Source organism: Hemitrygon akajei, chromosome 9, assembly GCF_048418815.1.
Source record: "Hemitrygon akajei chromosome 9, sHemAka1.3, whole genome shotgun sequence".
NCBI lineage: Eukaryota > Metazoa > Chordata > Chondrichthyes > Myliobatiformes > Dasyatidae > Hemitrygon > Hemitrygon akajei.
The window spans coordinates 72,995,844-73,010,087 of NC_133132.1; the positions used below are offsets into that span (position 1 = coordinate 72,995,844).

The following is a 14,244-nucleotide window of genomic DNA, read 5'->3' on the forward strand; positions in this document are numbered from 1 at the left end:
ACCTTGAATGTGAAGAGCAACATTCTGTGAGGCATTTTTTTGTACTTGCCCATGTTTGACAGTGAATTGTTCATATAGATTTCCTTAGACTGAAGCTTAGACTTGTAGAATATTGGAAAAATTGCACTGTACAGTGAGATCATTCAACTCGCTGTGTCTGTACATATTATAAAATGCTTAATGGGAAAAAACCCAGCATTATTGCACTTACTAGCGTTTGATCTAATCATGCTCTTTGCATCCATAATTATTAAATGTGGCGTGGGTTTCCACCTCTTCGACCTTTTCAGTAAATTGGTTTGTATAGGTGGAAAAACACAATGCTTCATTCCCTCTAATTTTACAAATTGCTTTTATATCTATGTTCCCTGGTTCTTGACCACTCTAATAGGTGTTGATGAACCTTGATAGTTATTCCATTTTGGCTATTTACTATTCTAAATAAGAAAACCTCTGTTTGTCAAATCTCTCTTTATAACTATAATATTTCTAGCCCCAGCGACATGCTTGTAAATCTCTGCACCTTTGGGTATAATTACATCTTTGCTGTAATGGCATTTCAAAAATTGTGCATGGTATTTAAGTTGTTTCTAATTAGTATTTGTTAAGACTGATTTATACTTGTGCGTTGCATCAAGGCCGTAGGCAACGCATATCCTACGCCATAGGGTGACGTGCGCCTCTCCAGAAAAGTCACTTGCATTGTGGTGACGCAGGCAGCAACAACTGTGATTGGTCCGCTTGGTAGCATCACATTTCCTCCTACGCATTTCTGGTTGCTTCTTCTCCGCCATGTCTGTAGGCTGTGCGTACACCAATGTGAAATAGATGAACCAAATTGTCAAATCTACCTGCTGACATGCGAAAATGTTTGAAATGCATTTCCTCGTCCATGTCTCTCACGAAGAAACTCAACACAGTGACATAGAAACCTCACCTCCAACTAGCGTTTTGGCGCACACCAACGCACGCTCGCTACAGCGTAGAGCTGCGCAGAAGTGAAAATTGGTTATGGCGTCGGCTGCAGCGTAGCCCGTACGCACAAGTATAAATCAGCCTTTATTTATAGCAAGTGTCTTTCTTAACTAACTTATTGATCTGCTTTGCACATATAATCGGTGGGCACGAACTCCCATGGTCCTTTGTTCTTCTGCACTACTCTGTTATGGCATGACTTGTTGCAGTCTTAAATGATTTACTTAGCATTCGTTCACATTAAATTCTATTTTCCTCTTTTCTGTCCAGCTGACTGTACCTTTATTGCTGTCAAAAGGTTTTCTTGCTGTCAATCACATGGTTGTTTGTTAATTTGCAAGCAAGTTCTTCCATTTGTTATTACTAAATATTCTGTAATATTTTTGACTATGTAAAGCGGCTTTTTTGAAGTCTTTTTCTCTATTAATCTGTGATGTATCTTTGTTTTAAAAACATTAAATTATATTACTTAACATTGTGTTATAAGCAGACTGAATTGTCATTTAAGTGATTCAAAAATTGGGAAATAGTTGTTTTGAACCCTTGTCCTATAGGGTGTCTTGGGCACCCTAGATTTTTTATGAAAATTTTGTTGGAGGTTTTTTTTGTTTTCTGCACTAGTGTGTCAGTAGAAACGAGCAAATTTTAGATTTTTGAACATTCATTTTCTGAAAAATTAAATGCGATTTTTTTTGGTATTTAATTAAAGAAAGTAATATATTAAGTAATAAACTATTTTTCAAATAAAAACTTGATTACTTGTAGGTAAATAGCCCAGAGCTTGATTAAACAAAGATAACAAACGGGATGCTAATGATCAATGACATAATGAGCTGAATGAACTAAACTGATTAACCAAACCAGAAGTTGGTGTAGTGGAATCAAATTGGGTGAAGGACAACCAAGCTAAAAGGTGAAGGTCTGACAGATGTCTAAGTTTAATCTTCAAATCATTAATTCTTACACCATGGCAATAATGAGCATAGCAACAAGATACAAGATGGTCATCCTGTGTCAGCAGGGTCTCTCCCAAGCAGTAATTTTACAGCAGACAGGAGTTTCAGGAATTGCTGTACAAGCTTTTCTGAAGAAGCACAAAGAAACTGGCAAGATTGAGGACCTGAAAACACAGTGGTCAGCTACAGAAGCTGAGTGCAGCTCCATTAAACTAATGGTCCCTTCGAAATAGGAAGAAGTCCAGCTCTGCTATCAGCTGTGAACTCTCAGAAACTACTGGAACCCAAGTACACACCCAGAAAATTCTTGACAGAAGTGGTCTTCATGGAAGTGTTGCTGCCATAAAGCCATTCCTCCAAGGTGGAAACAAAGCCAAGAGACTCACCTACGCATAAAAAACACAAAAATTCAGGTGCAGCAAGTGTTCTGGATCAATGAGTGACGATTTGGATTTTTTGTCTCACAGAAGGCCGTAGAAAAGTCTAGAAGTGCTAGGGAGTGCTACATGGATGAGTATCTGAAGCCAACAGTGAAGCACAGTGCAGGTTCCCTGCAGATTGGGGCTGCATTTCTGCAAGTGGATTTGGTGATCTGCTCAGAATTATTGGAATCTTCAAGCAGATTCTCATCCATCACCCAGTACCATCAGGGAGGCATCTGATCGGTCCCAATTTCATTCTACAACAGGACAATGACCCCACACGCAGGCCAAAGTCATAAAGAACTATCTTCAGCAATAAAAAGAACAAGGAGTTCTACAACAGATGGTATAGCCTCTGAGCCCTAATTTCAACATGATCCAGGCTGTCTGAGATTACCTGGAAAGACAATCAAGCAAGACTGCCAAAGTCTTGTGAAGATCTGTGGCAAATTCTCCAAGATGTTTGGAATGACTTATCAGCTGATTTTTCTTACAAAACTGCTCAACACTATACAAAAGAATTGATGCAATTTGAAAGGCAAAGGTTGTTCATACCAAAACTGATTTGCTGTAGTTCTTTTCACTGTTTACTGTTCTTTCTAGTGATTTTTTTTGATATTTAGAATTCTTTCATTATTTTTGAAAGCATCATTGCTTTATAGAATTTTTTTTACGTGTATGTAAGACTTTTGAACAGTACTGTATTTCTCTATTTAGTCCGTTGTTGTGTAGTCAATTTACTAACAAGATCAGTAATGCATTTTCCATTTTATTAGGCAAACACGAGGAAATCTGCAGATGCTGGAAATTCAAGCAACACACACAAAATACTGGTGGAATGCAGCAGGCCAGGGAGCATCTATAGGGAGAAGCGCTGTCGACGTTTCGGGCCGAGACTTTGTCAAATCTCTTACTATCTTTCCTTTCAGTTAGTCCTGATGAAGGGTCTCGGCCTGAAACGTCGACAGCGCTTCTCCCTGTAGATGCTGCCTGGCCTGCTGCGTTCCACCAGCATTTTGTGTGTGTTGCTTCCATTTTATTAGCTTTAGTTTAAGTTAACTCAAATCTGTATCCTAATCCTAAATTATAAACTACTAATGGAGATAATTGTATACAATTAGGGATTCCACACTGGAAGCATTGGTCTCGGGAGGTTACTAATGTTAGCTCGGTTATCCTAATGATTTAAAATGCATTTGTTAAAAATGCCACTTCTTTCTTATGCTCTGTAGCCTTGTATTTCTGATCTCAGATTCCAGAAACAAACACCATATTTTGAGCTCTGACGGAGATTGAAAAGATTCATAGATGCCTTGAAAGCCTTGAGAGTGCAATATCCTCACTGACTTTTGGGAATTCTTGACACAGAGTTGCATAACACAAAAACAGGCCCAATATGGCCTTGCTGACCATTGTATTCATAAGTACTAGTCCCATGAGGACTGTCCAAAGTAAAGGAGTATTAATGCTGAGTACATTCAGCACACAGAAGCCCATTGTAAGCCGCAGGACACACCACCATCTTAACCACATCTTATAGCACTCTTTGTTCCATCTGGAAGAATCTGCAGTTTTGACATTGAACTCTCCAGTCACTTCAGAACTGACAAGAGTGAAAATTTGAAGCAAAGCATTTTCAGTCTCAAAATTGCCGGAGAAGGAAGAAAATGATTAAAGAGTGTGACTCTATGATACTATGACTTCAATAACTTTTGATTTTATACTAGCATATTTACACATCCCTACTTTCCCTCTAATGGAGGAGTGTTTCAAGAAATTTGGACGATCAATTATCTCTTTCTTTGAAAACCTGACTGACCTCTGGTTCAGTTGGGGCTCTGTTACTTCTGCCCCCTTTAAATTTACTGGGCCCGGTTTCCTGGCTCTTTATGAAAAAATTAAAACAAGTCTTTGTATCTTTTCTGAAATCAGGCAAGGTGTCACACGACTGGGTGATATTAAATGTAGGCAGGAATAAGCCAAGTAAATGCAGGCCTGTGAGTATAATGCCATTAATTGGGAAATTATTAGTAAACATTCTAGGGGATAAGGTTAATATGCAGGGATTCATCATGAATAGTTAACACAGTTTTGTCAGGTGGAAGATCCCATCTGATCAATTTTTTCAATATGTTTGAACAGGAAGTCCATGTTATGTTTACTACATAAACTGAACAGCTTGCATCAAGCTGACACATGAAAAAATGGTTCAAAAGGTTAAAGCCCATAGGATCCAGAGAAATTAGCAAATTGGATCCAAAATTGTCTTGATGATAGACAGAAGGTGATGACTGCAGGTTGATTTTGTGATTGGAAGAATGTAGTTAGTAGTCTACCACATAGATTGGTGCTGGAACCTTTGCTATTTGTGATAAACACCAAAAGTTTTATTATAGGTAGTTGAGAATAGTAATAAGCCTAAGATGACATTGGTCAGTTGATATGATGGGTAGAACAATGACTGATGGAATATAATTCTGATATGTGCATGGTATTGCACTTTGGGATGATGTATATCATGAGTGGTGGGTCCTTAGAGTATTGAGGAACAGAGCCACCTTGCTGTTCAAGTCCAAGAATCACTGAGAGGGTGTTGAAATCTGGGATGCACTACCTGATTGGGTGGTAGAGGTGTACTTCCACAACATTTAAGAAACATCTAGAAAAATACTTGAATAGCTGTTGCATAGATGACACTGGACCAAGTTTAAGCAAATTAGGTTATTATAGATAGGAACTTGATGGTTGCTATGGAAGTGGTAGGTTAAAGTGCCATTTTGTGCACTATACTTGTTTAATTAAATTATCTGGGATGTCTGGTATGGTACTGTTTTCCTCTCGTAATTAGCAGTGCTCAGTTGTATAGTTAAGTTAGCACAATTGACATAGCATGTGGGGATTTTGTGTCAAATAATTCAATGACCTGGAATCTGAAAAACAACCTCACTAACCACAAGAAGTTCGGAGGTGAGGCTTCTGACAGTTTGGAACCTTGGATGTTGATACCTGTAGATGGTTACCCCATGTAATGTCAAGGATAGGAGAGTATGTGGTTTTGAAGATGTCCATTGGCTGGCACTTGTAATGCTGGAGCACAACTTACCTGGAGCTTACTGTCCACAGGCATGGTCTATTTCATTCTCTGAAGAATTGCACATAGATTTGAACAATGTGCAGTATGCAATCATCAGTGAACATCCTGAGAAGCTCATGTGTTTAACTCCTGTTTCCTCTACTGAATGGACTTCAATTCATTGTGAGGATAGTAAATATCATCTTGGCACTTGTTAAATCTGTTAGTGAGTTTCCAGCCTAGCACATCTCCCCATCTACCATTTCTGTAAAGACAGGAGACCAACTTGGTTTTAATGAGGACTATAGAAGTCCAAATCTGAAGCAGCACCAAATGTATCTAAAAATGAAGTGTCAGCTTGGTGGAGGTACAGCACAGGACTGCATGCTAAACAAAGTAAAGGGAAGATGATACGGTTTGAGCTAATTGATTCCCTTGACAAGAATTAGCTCCTTCAACTATCAGAACAGAAAATGTTGGGATACTCACCAAATCAGTCTGCATCTTTGGGGAAAGAAACTGTTTTATCAGTCAATTATCTTTCTCCCTACAAACAGAAAGACAAAGTTCCAAAAACATCCCATTGACAGTAATGAAAGAGCTAATCGCCTGAATACAAAAGTTGAAATTGAAACATCGGCAGTAGTCCTTAGATAATACATCTCTATATTTTTTGTGACCCCCCCCCCCCCCCAGCTTGATGGATTACTTGAAAGCTCCATGTATGCTCCTTATGATGTGCATTCACAGAGTCCAGCAATAGCATTGTCCCTCAGTAGAATCCTCAATAGAATTAATTGTGTATATTTGTTTTTATTTAAAGGTGCAGCAGGGTAAGAGAGCCTTCCACCCCAATGAGTCTGCACAGCTCAATTACACCCATGTGACCAATTACTTTACTAACCCATGTGCCTTTAGAATATGGGAGGAAATCAGAGCACCCTGAGGAAACCTACACAGTTATGGGAAGAACGTATGAACTCCTTGCATACTGCTACACAATTGAATCTGGGTCACTGGGGCTATAATAGTGCTACACTACCATGCCACCCAAACTGCCCAAATGTGATCTGTTTACTGAGACAGGACAAATGTCATCTACTTCTGGAGACAAACTGTCAACCACCATCTTTTATAAAACCTACTGATTTCCACAGTTACCTCAACTATACTTCTTCCCACCCTATCTCCTGTTAAAATGTGATTCCCTTTTCTCAGTTTCCTTGCTTCCGCCGCAATTGTTCCCAGGATGTGGCTTTCTGTTCCAGGACATCAGAGAACGGAGATTCCCTTCCTGTAATATTGATGCTTTCCTCACCCACATCTCCTCCATTTCCTGTACATCCACATTTACCCCATCTTCCAGCTGCCTTAATAGTGATAGAGTCCCGCTCATCCTTATCTACCACCCCATCAGCCTCTGCATCTAACACATTATCATCCGCAACTTTCATCTCCAAAGGGATCCTATCACTAAACATATCTTTACCTCCTCCCTCCCCCTGCCCCACTTTCCATAGGGATTGCTCCTTTCGTGATTCCCCTGTCCATTCATCCCTACCCACTAATTTCTCACCCAGTACTTAGCCTTGCAAACAGCTCAAGTACTACACCTGCCCAAAAACCACCTCACTCAGCTCCATTTAGAGCTCCAATCAGTCCTTTCAGATTAGGCAACACTTCACCTGTGAATCTGCTGGCATTGTCTGTTGTGCTGGCGCTCCCAGTGTGGCGACCCATCGTTGCTAATGTTGCTACATCGGTGCGACCCATGGTAAGTTGGGGAACCACGTCATTGAGCACCTGCACACCATCCGCCACAAGCGGGACTTTAGTGGTGGCCAAACATTTTCATTCCCGCTCCGACATGTCAGTCCATGGCCTCCTTTTGTGTCAAGATGGTGCCACGCTCAGGGTGGAGGAAAAACACCTTGTACTTCGCCTTGGTACCCTCCAACCTGATTGCATAAATATTGATTATTAATTTCTCCTTCAGGTAATTTCCCCCTCTCCCCCTCTCTCTCTCCCCCCCACACATTCCCCACTCTGACCTTTTACTTTTTCTTATCTACCTATTACTTACCCTTGGGTCACCTACTTCCCTTTCTCCTATGGTTCACTCTCCTTTCTTATCAGATTCTTTCTTCTCCAGCCCTTGATCTTTTCCACCCACTTGGCTTCACCTATTACCTTCCAGCTTGTTTCTTACCCCTCCCACCCCCCCCCCACCTTTTTATTCTGGCATCTTCCCCCTTCCTTTCCAGTCTTGAAGAAGGCTCTTGGACTGGAACATCAACTGTTTATTCATTTCCATGGATGCTGCCTGACCCTCTTGAGTTCATCCAGTATGTTGTGTGTGCTGAAATGTACTCTATCGTTTAATGCCTTTTCTTTCTATTCTTGGTCATCAACAGAGTAACGACAGATGTTGTCAACTGTACAAATAAGTAAGAATGGTCCATTGATTTGAGAAATATCTAGCCCAAGAAATGATGGTCATCTTTATGGTTCTTGTTCATTCCTGTATGAGTTCTTTGGGCTGGTGTCCTCGACCTAGTTATCACCTGCTTCGTTAATACCTTCCATCTATAATGTCATAAGGATATTAGTTGCTGCAATTTAGTTGTAATTCTAATTCCTCAGATAACTGTACTTGCAGCACAGCTTGAATACTAAATGACAAGATTTACACCAATAAGCACAGTGTTGTTTTAAGAATAAAAATAACTCTCCCTTTGACACACGATGGTTATTATACTAGCTGAAGCTTTTGGCATTGCAGTTTGTGCTATATTTCAGCCCTTCCAGTCCTGTGAACTCTTGAATGTTACGTGTCTTTCTATTAAGCTTTCTCCTTGCCTCTTCAAAGGTTTTAAGTAACTCTAGATAGGAGTTGGTAACTTTTTGGGCTTGCTAATTGTTCTGAACTATGACAGCCAGAACAATTATAATCATTTGTACAAAAGCTGTAAATTTATTTCTGCTATATCGTTGAACTATTTACTTTTCATTTATTTTAATATTGTAGCTGCTCAGTTTATTTACAAAAGAGATGATTACAACAGCAGAGCCTTTGCAGAGGAGCCTCTAGAAGAAGATGATGAGTTTGAAGATAAGGTTGAAGAGTCTTCCCACAGTAACATGCCCTTGAGTGGGGTTGACCAAGGTACATTAGTTACATCAAATACATACTCATTTTATAAAATTCAAAATATGCTTCTACCATTTCAATTGTTAATAGTATATTTTTTATTTAAATAGCAAATGAAGTGAATAAATTAAAATATTTTAAAAAAGACTTAGCAGCAATGTTTTATTTTAGTATATGTATCCAGCTTTACTCTCTTATTGGGTAATAGGTGTGCTGAAATACTTAATGAAGGGCTTAGATTTTCATTGCATCTTTGAATCTCATTTGAAAACATTTTTATTTTGATTAGTCCCCCAAAAAGAATATTTAAGTTTATCGCAACACTAGAAGGACATTCAGCTCCAAGAATCTTTGCTGACTGTGCAGCGTAACTAGTCTTGTTTTCATGGTTGTAGCCCTGTAATATTTTTTCTTTCATGTATAGATTGAATTCATGAATGAATGCTACAATATAATCTGTCTATGCCACCATCCAGAATCCTTGCACTTTCTGCAGTTTAAAGTTAGGTTCCATGTTGCCTTTTGTTCTTTTATCAGTCACCTGAAATCTTTCACTAGTTGACATAGCTTTCTAACTATGCTTTTGAAACTATAAATTATTTTTTAATATCCCTTTTTCTTATTAATCCTGTCTACCCAAAAGAGACAAAACAATCCCATTTTCTGGCCTTTAATATGTCTATCTTGGCGTTACTGTTTTCATGCACCCCTCCGTGACTTCTCAGCCTTTCTAAGGTATGGTAAGTGGAACTGGATGGAGTACTTCAGTATTGGCTAAATCAGTGTTTTATAAAGGTTCGTCAAAACATCATCACTACCGTATTCATGGCTTCAGGATCTTTGCTCTTCTAATGCTTTGTCAGCCTTCCTTGCCTCCTTCAGTCTTATGCACACCAAATCTAAGTAACTGTCATGTTGTATGCCATTTAGACAAATAATCATTATATTTAACCTCTTTGCCTCATTCTTCTGATCAATATAAATCACTATTTTCATTGTTTTGTGATGTGAGAGAAGAGTATATTTTGACTGGAGTGGTATAGATGGAAAAGGTGAAATGCAGGAGGTTGCTGGAGTAAAATTACAAGCATGTTCAATTGGAGAAAGAAACTTTGAAAGGAAAACTTTCATTTTACATTAGGTACCATTGGCATAGGTAGATCATTTACCTCATAGAACTTTGTGCCATTCCACAGGATAATGCCAGAAATGTACCTAAATTCCATTTACCATATTTTTATCCAAATTCCATTGTAAGTATGCTAAATAATAAGTATTGGGTTTTATAGATATTTAGATCACTGTGTGACAAATTAAAGTTAGGCAAATGTCATCCTCCTATATCATAACCTTCCAGTGTTCATCAGAAGTTAAGCCTGCCATATGATAGCTGATTTTTATCTTGACTGTATCTATCTAGTTCTGTAATGCTTGATATCCTTGTCCATTTAAAAAAAGACAAATTAATATTTGTATGATGCATTGTCCAGACAAGAGCACAGTACTCTTAAGAGGGGTCTAGAATTGTAGAATGATGTTGACCTGCTCCAAGAAAAAGTTCCATCAGGTTTTAAAACTGATTCCTTTACTTAGGCTGTAACAGAATACGACTTCTCTGTTTCAAGCCTTATATTTCCTCTATCACCACTTTCTGAATTCTTATTGTATACTCTGATTTTAATAGATTTCCAACAGAGGTTCTTACATGCTCCTGCATTGATTTCCATTTCTGATGTCTGTTGATGTCTTGGCTCAGAATTAGTTTTTTGTTAGTTTTGCTGTGATGGTTTTGGGGCAGCACAGGGAGTTAGGTTAGGATTTAGGGACATGGATGAGCAAGAGTTGGAGGTCAGGGACGGGATCAGATGTTTAAAGTCCAGGTCAAAGCACTCCTTGGTTGAAGATCGGTGATCCTGGGTGTCAGGTCAACAGGCACTGAGGATACTACTGATTCTCTAGTTCAGAGGTCTGTACAGGTAGCAGTCATGAGGGCCAGTGACTCTCAGGTTGCTGAGGATTAGAGGTTCATGTGAGTCTGGAAGTTGAAGCTTGAAAGGGTTTTACCTGGGGTCGATACCCAGAGACTAGCAAAGTCCTGAGGGCAAAGCTGAATGTCAATAAACAGAGCTTGGCAAGTCTGGAGATAGAAGCCTGAAGGTCAGAGACCGAAATCAGCGAGTCCCGAGGTAGAGGTATGAAGGTCGAAGCCCATGGGTCAATTTATCTGGAGGTTGTCTGCATGTCCAGGCCAGAGACTGGAGTTTGGAGGCCCAATGTCTGAGGCTGGCCCAAGGACTGGAGGACAAGTGCCTGCCTGGGGTTGGAGACCTGTTTGTGTTGTCAGTGGTATGACTGTGAGAAAGGGGTTAGTTTTGCTGTGTATGTTATTTCACTGATCATTGTTGGCATGCTGTGTTAGTGCTGGAATATGTGGCCACATTTGCAGGCTGTGCCTGGGTGTTAATGCAAATGACACATTTCATTATGTTTCAATGTACATATGATAAATCTGAATTTATTAATTGCCTATCAGCTACATTTCCATTATTAACGATAATCCAAGTAGTGAATTTCTGTGGTTCCAATTTAGTTAGGTTGCTGGAAGAGCCACAGCTTTAGGAATGCATCCTATTAACCTGTGATGTCTTTTACCTCATTCCATTTAGGTTCAGATTAGCTCATTGTCATATATACTGGACTGTAATGATTAATTTTGAAAGTTTTAAGGCTTGCTCTTATGCACTGGCCCATTTTGTGTGTTGAAATTGTAAGTTCTGGATGGCACAGTGGAAAATTTAGAGAAGCATCCTGAAGAAATAGCACTTAGAGCACTGGGCACTTTACCATGATTCTTTCATTTGGGTTCAGGATGGCATTGTTGAGGTTAATGAAGGCATTTTCATCTTGATCTGCTGCACGAGAAGATTATTTACCGGGGAAGAACCGATTAAGTGTTTAATGTAAAATCAACGTTAACCAAAACAAGGGGTGGTTATCTCTACTTAGCATTAAAACTCAACCCCAGATTGCAGCTGGAATTATTCGTTGTTAAAGTAAATATTAAAATTGTGCTGCAGTGGCTAAAATACAGAATTTGAATGAGAAATCTTAATTTTTTTATTGGTTTCCTGTTCTTCATGTGACAGTGTTTTCCTCTTAGGAATATTTAAATTTGACATTGTTAGTTTCTATATGTAAAAAAATATATAGAATGGTTTATTTAGTCATCATCATAAAACACGACAGACAGAAACAGGCCTGGGCCTGGACCATATCCCTCCATACCCCTCCCATCCATGTACCTATCCAAATTTCTCCTAAATATTGAAATTGAGCCCACATCCACCATTTCTGCTGGCAGCTCGTTCCACACTCTGAGTGAAGAAACTTCCTCTTATGTTCCCCTTAAACATTTCACTTTTTACCTTTAACCCATGACCTCTAGGTCTAGAATCACCCAACCTCAGTGGAAAAAGCCTGCCAAAGGGTCTCCGCCTGAAATGACGACTTTACTGCTTTTCCATAGATGTTGCCTGGCCTGTTAAGTTCTTCCAGCATTTTGTATGTGATGTTTTAAACATCTCTGCTAGGGCCCCTGCAATTTTTGTGCTAGCCTCCCACTGGATCTGAGGGAATACCTTGTTGGCCCCTGGGGATTTATCCACCCTAATTTTCCTCAAGATAGCAAACACCACCACCTCTGTAATCTGCATACAGTCCATGACCTCACTGCTGCTTTGCTTCACTTCTATAGACTCTGTGTCCGTTTTCCGAGTAAATATGGATGCAAAAAATCCATTTAAGATCTCCGCCATCTCCTACGGTTTGATGCATAGATGACCACTCTGATCTTCCAGAGGACCAATTTTGTCTCTTGCTATCCTTTGGCTCTTAATATACCTGTAGAAGATTCTCCTTCACCTTGTCTGCTTTAGCAACCTCATGCCTTCTTTTAGCCCTTCGAATTTTCTTAAGTGTTCCCTTGCATTTCTTATAGTACTGAAGTACCTCATTTGCACCTTCCTGCTTAAACCCGCTCTGCATCTTCATTTTCTTATTATCTTTGCCTTTTATACTGATTGGAATATACAAACTCCGTGCTCTTAAAATTTCACTTTCGAAGGCCTTGTTCTTGTCAAGTACACCTTTGCTAGAAAATAACCTGTCCCAGTCGACACTTGCCAGATCCTTTCTGGTACTATCCAAATTGGCCTTTCTCATATTTAGAATCTCAGTCCAAGGACCAGATGTATCCTTCATAATTATCTTGAAACTAATGACATTGTGATCACTATATGCAACTCTGTCACCTGTCCTGTCTGACTCCCCAATAGGAGATCCAGTATCACAGACTAGTTGGGACCTCTGTGTATAGATTAAAGAAACTTTCATGAACACATTTGTCAAACTCTATCCCATCGAGCCCTCTTACAGTATGGGAGTGTAAGTCAATATGTGGAAGTTAAAATCACCCACTATCACAACATTATCTTTCTTGCAGCAGTCTGCAGTCCCTCTGTAAATTTGCTCCTCTAAATCCCATGGACTGTTGAATGATCTATAAATATGTCATCCTTTTCTTATTCTTCAGTTGCACCCATATAGCCTTAGTAGACAAGCTCTCCAGTGTGTCATGCCTGAGCACTGCCATGACTTTTTCCAGAGTAGTAATCCCACACTTCTCCCACTCTATCATGTGTAAAACATCAGAACCCTGCAACATTGAGCTGCCAGTCCTGCCGCTCCTACAACCAAGTCTCACTAATAACTACTGTGTTGTAATTTGATGTGCTGATCCATGCCCAAAGCTCATCTGCCTTTCCTGCCTCATCTCCTTGCATTGCAGTATACACAAGTGAGATCATTAGTCCCATCATGCTCAACCTTTTGGTTCCTGACTTAATATGTAGACTTAACAGCATCTTTCCCCACAACTACTATCTCCACTATCTACTCTGGTGCTCTGGCAAACCTTATAGCAAGGGTATTAGTCCCTCTCCTGTTCAGGTGCAAACCGTCACTTCTGTACAGCTTTCACCTTTCCTGGAAAGGAGCCCAGTGATCCAAAAATCTGAAGTCATCCTTCCTGCATCATCTTTTTTGCCGCGCATTGAACTGTATGATCTTCCTTTTTCTGGCCTCAGCATGTGGCACAGATAGCAATCTGAGATCACAATCCTGGAGGTCCTGTCCTTTAACTTAGTACCTAATTCCCTGAACTCACTTTGCAGAACCTCATCACTCTTTCTACCTATGTCATTGATACCTACATGGACCACAACCTGGGAGGCAACATACCATCTGGGAATCTCATTCTTGTCTACAGAATCTTCTGCTTGTTCACTACAGCCCACATCTCCCCCCACCTCCCCTTCCATTCTGAGTCTCAGAGCCAGATTCAGTGCCAGAGACCTGACAGCTGTAGCTTTCCTCTCCTAGGTCATTGCCTCTCTCAGCATTCCCCCCCCCCCCCCCCCCCCCAAACAGTATCCAAAGTATTGTTGAAGGGAACACCCACAAGAGTACTCTGCACTGGCTGTCCATGCCTTTACCCTCTCCTAATTTTCTCCTTAGCTGTGTCCTGCACCTTGGATGCGACTACCTCCCCGGATGAACTCCAGATCATTCATTTCCAGCTTCAATTTGTTAAACACAGTCTGAAAGAAG

The 14,244-nt window shown here is 40.0% G+C and overlaps 1 protein-coding gene across 2 annotated transcripts in view; it reads left to right on the forward strand.

Moving 5' to 3' along the window:
* The window catches only part of hbs1l (HBS1-like translational GTPase), a 171,915-nt gene that overhangs the window by 16,483 nt on the left and 141,188 nt on the right, over positions 1-14,244 (forward strand). For both annotated transcript variants that reach the window (XM_073056324.1, XM_073056325.1), the window contains exon 3: positions 8,455-8,592. In XM_073056324.1, coding sequence (XP_072912425.1) covers positions 8,455-8,592 — 138 coding nt within the window. The remainder of the gene's footprint in view (positions 1-8,454; positions 8,593-14,244) is intronic.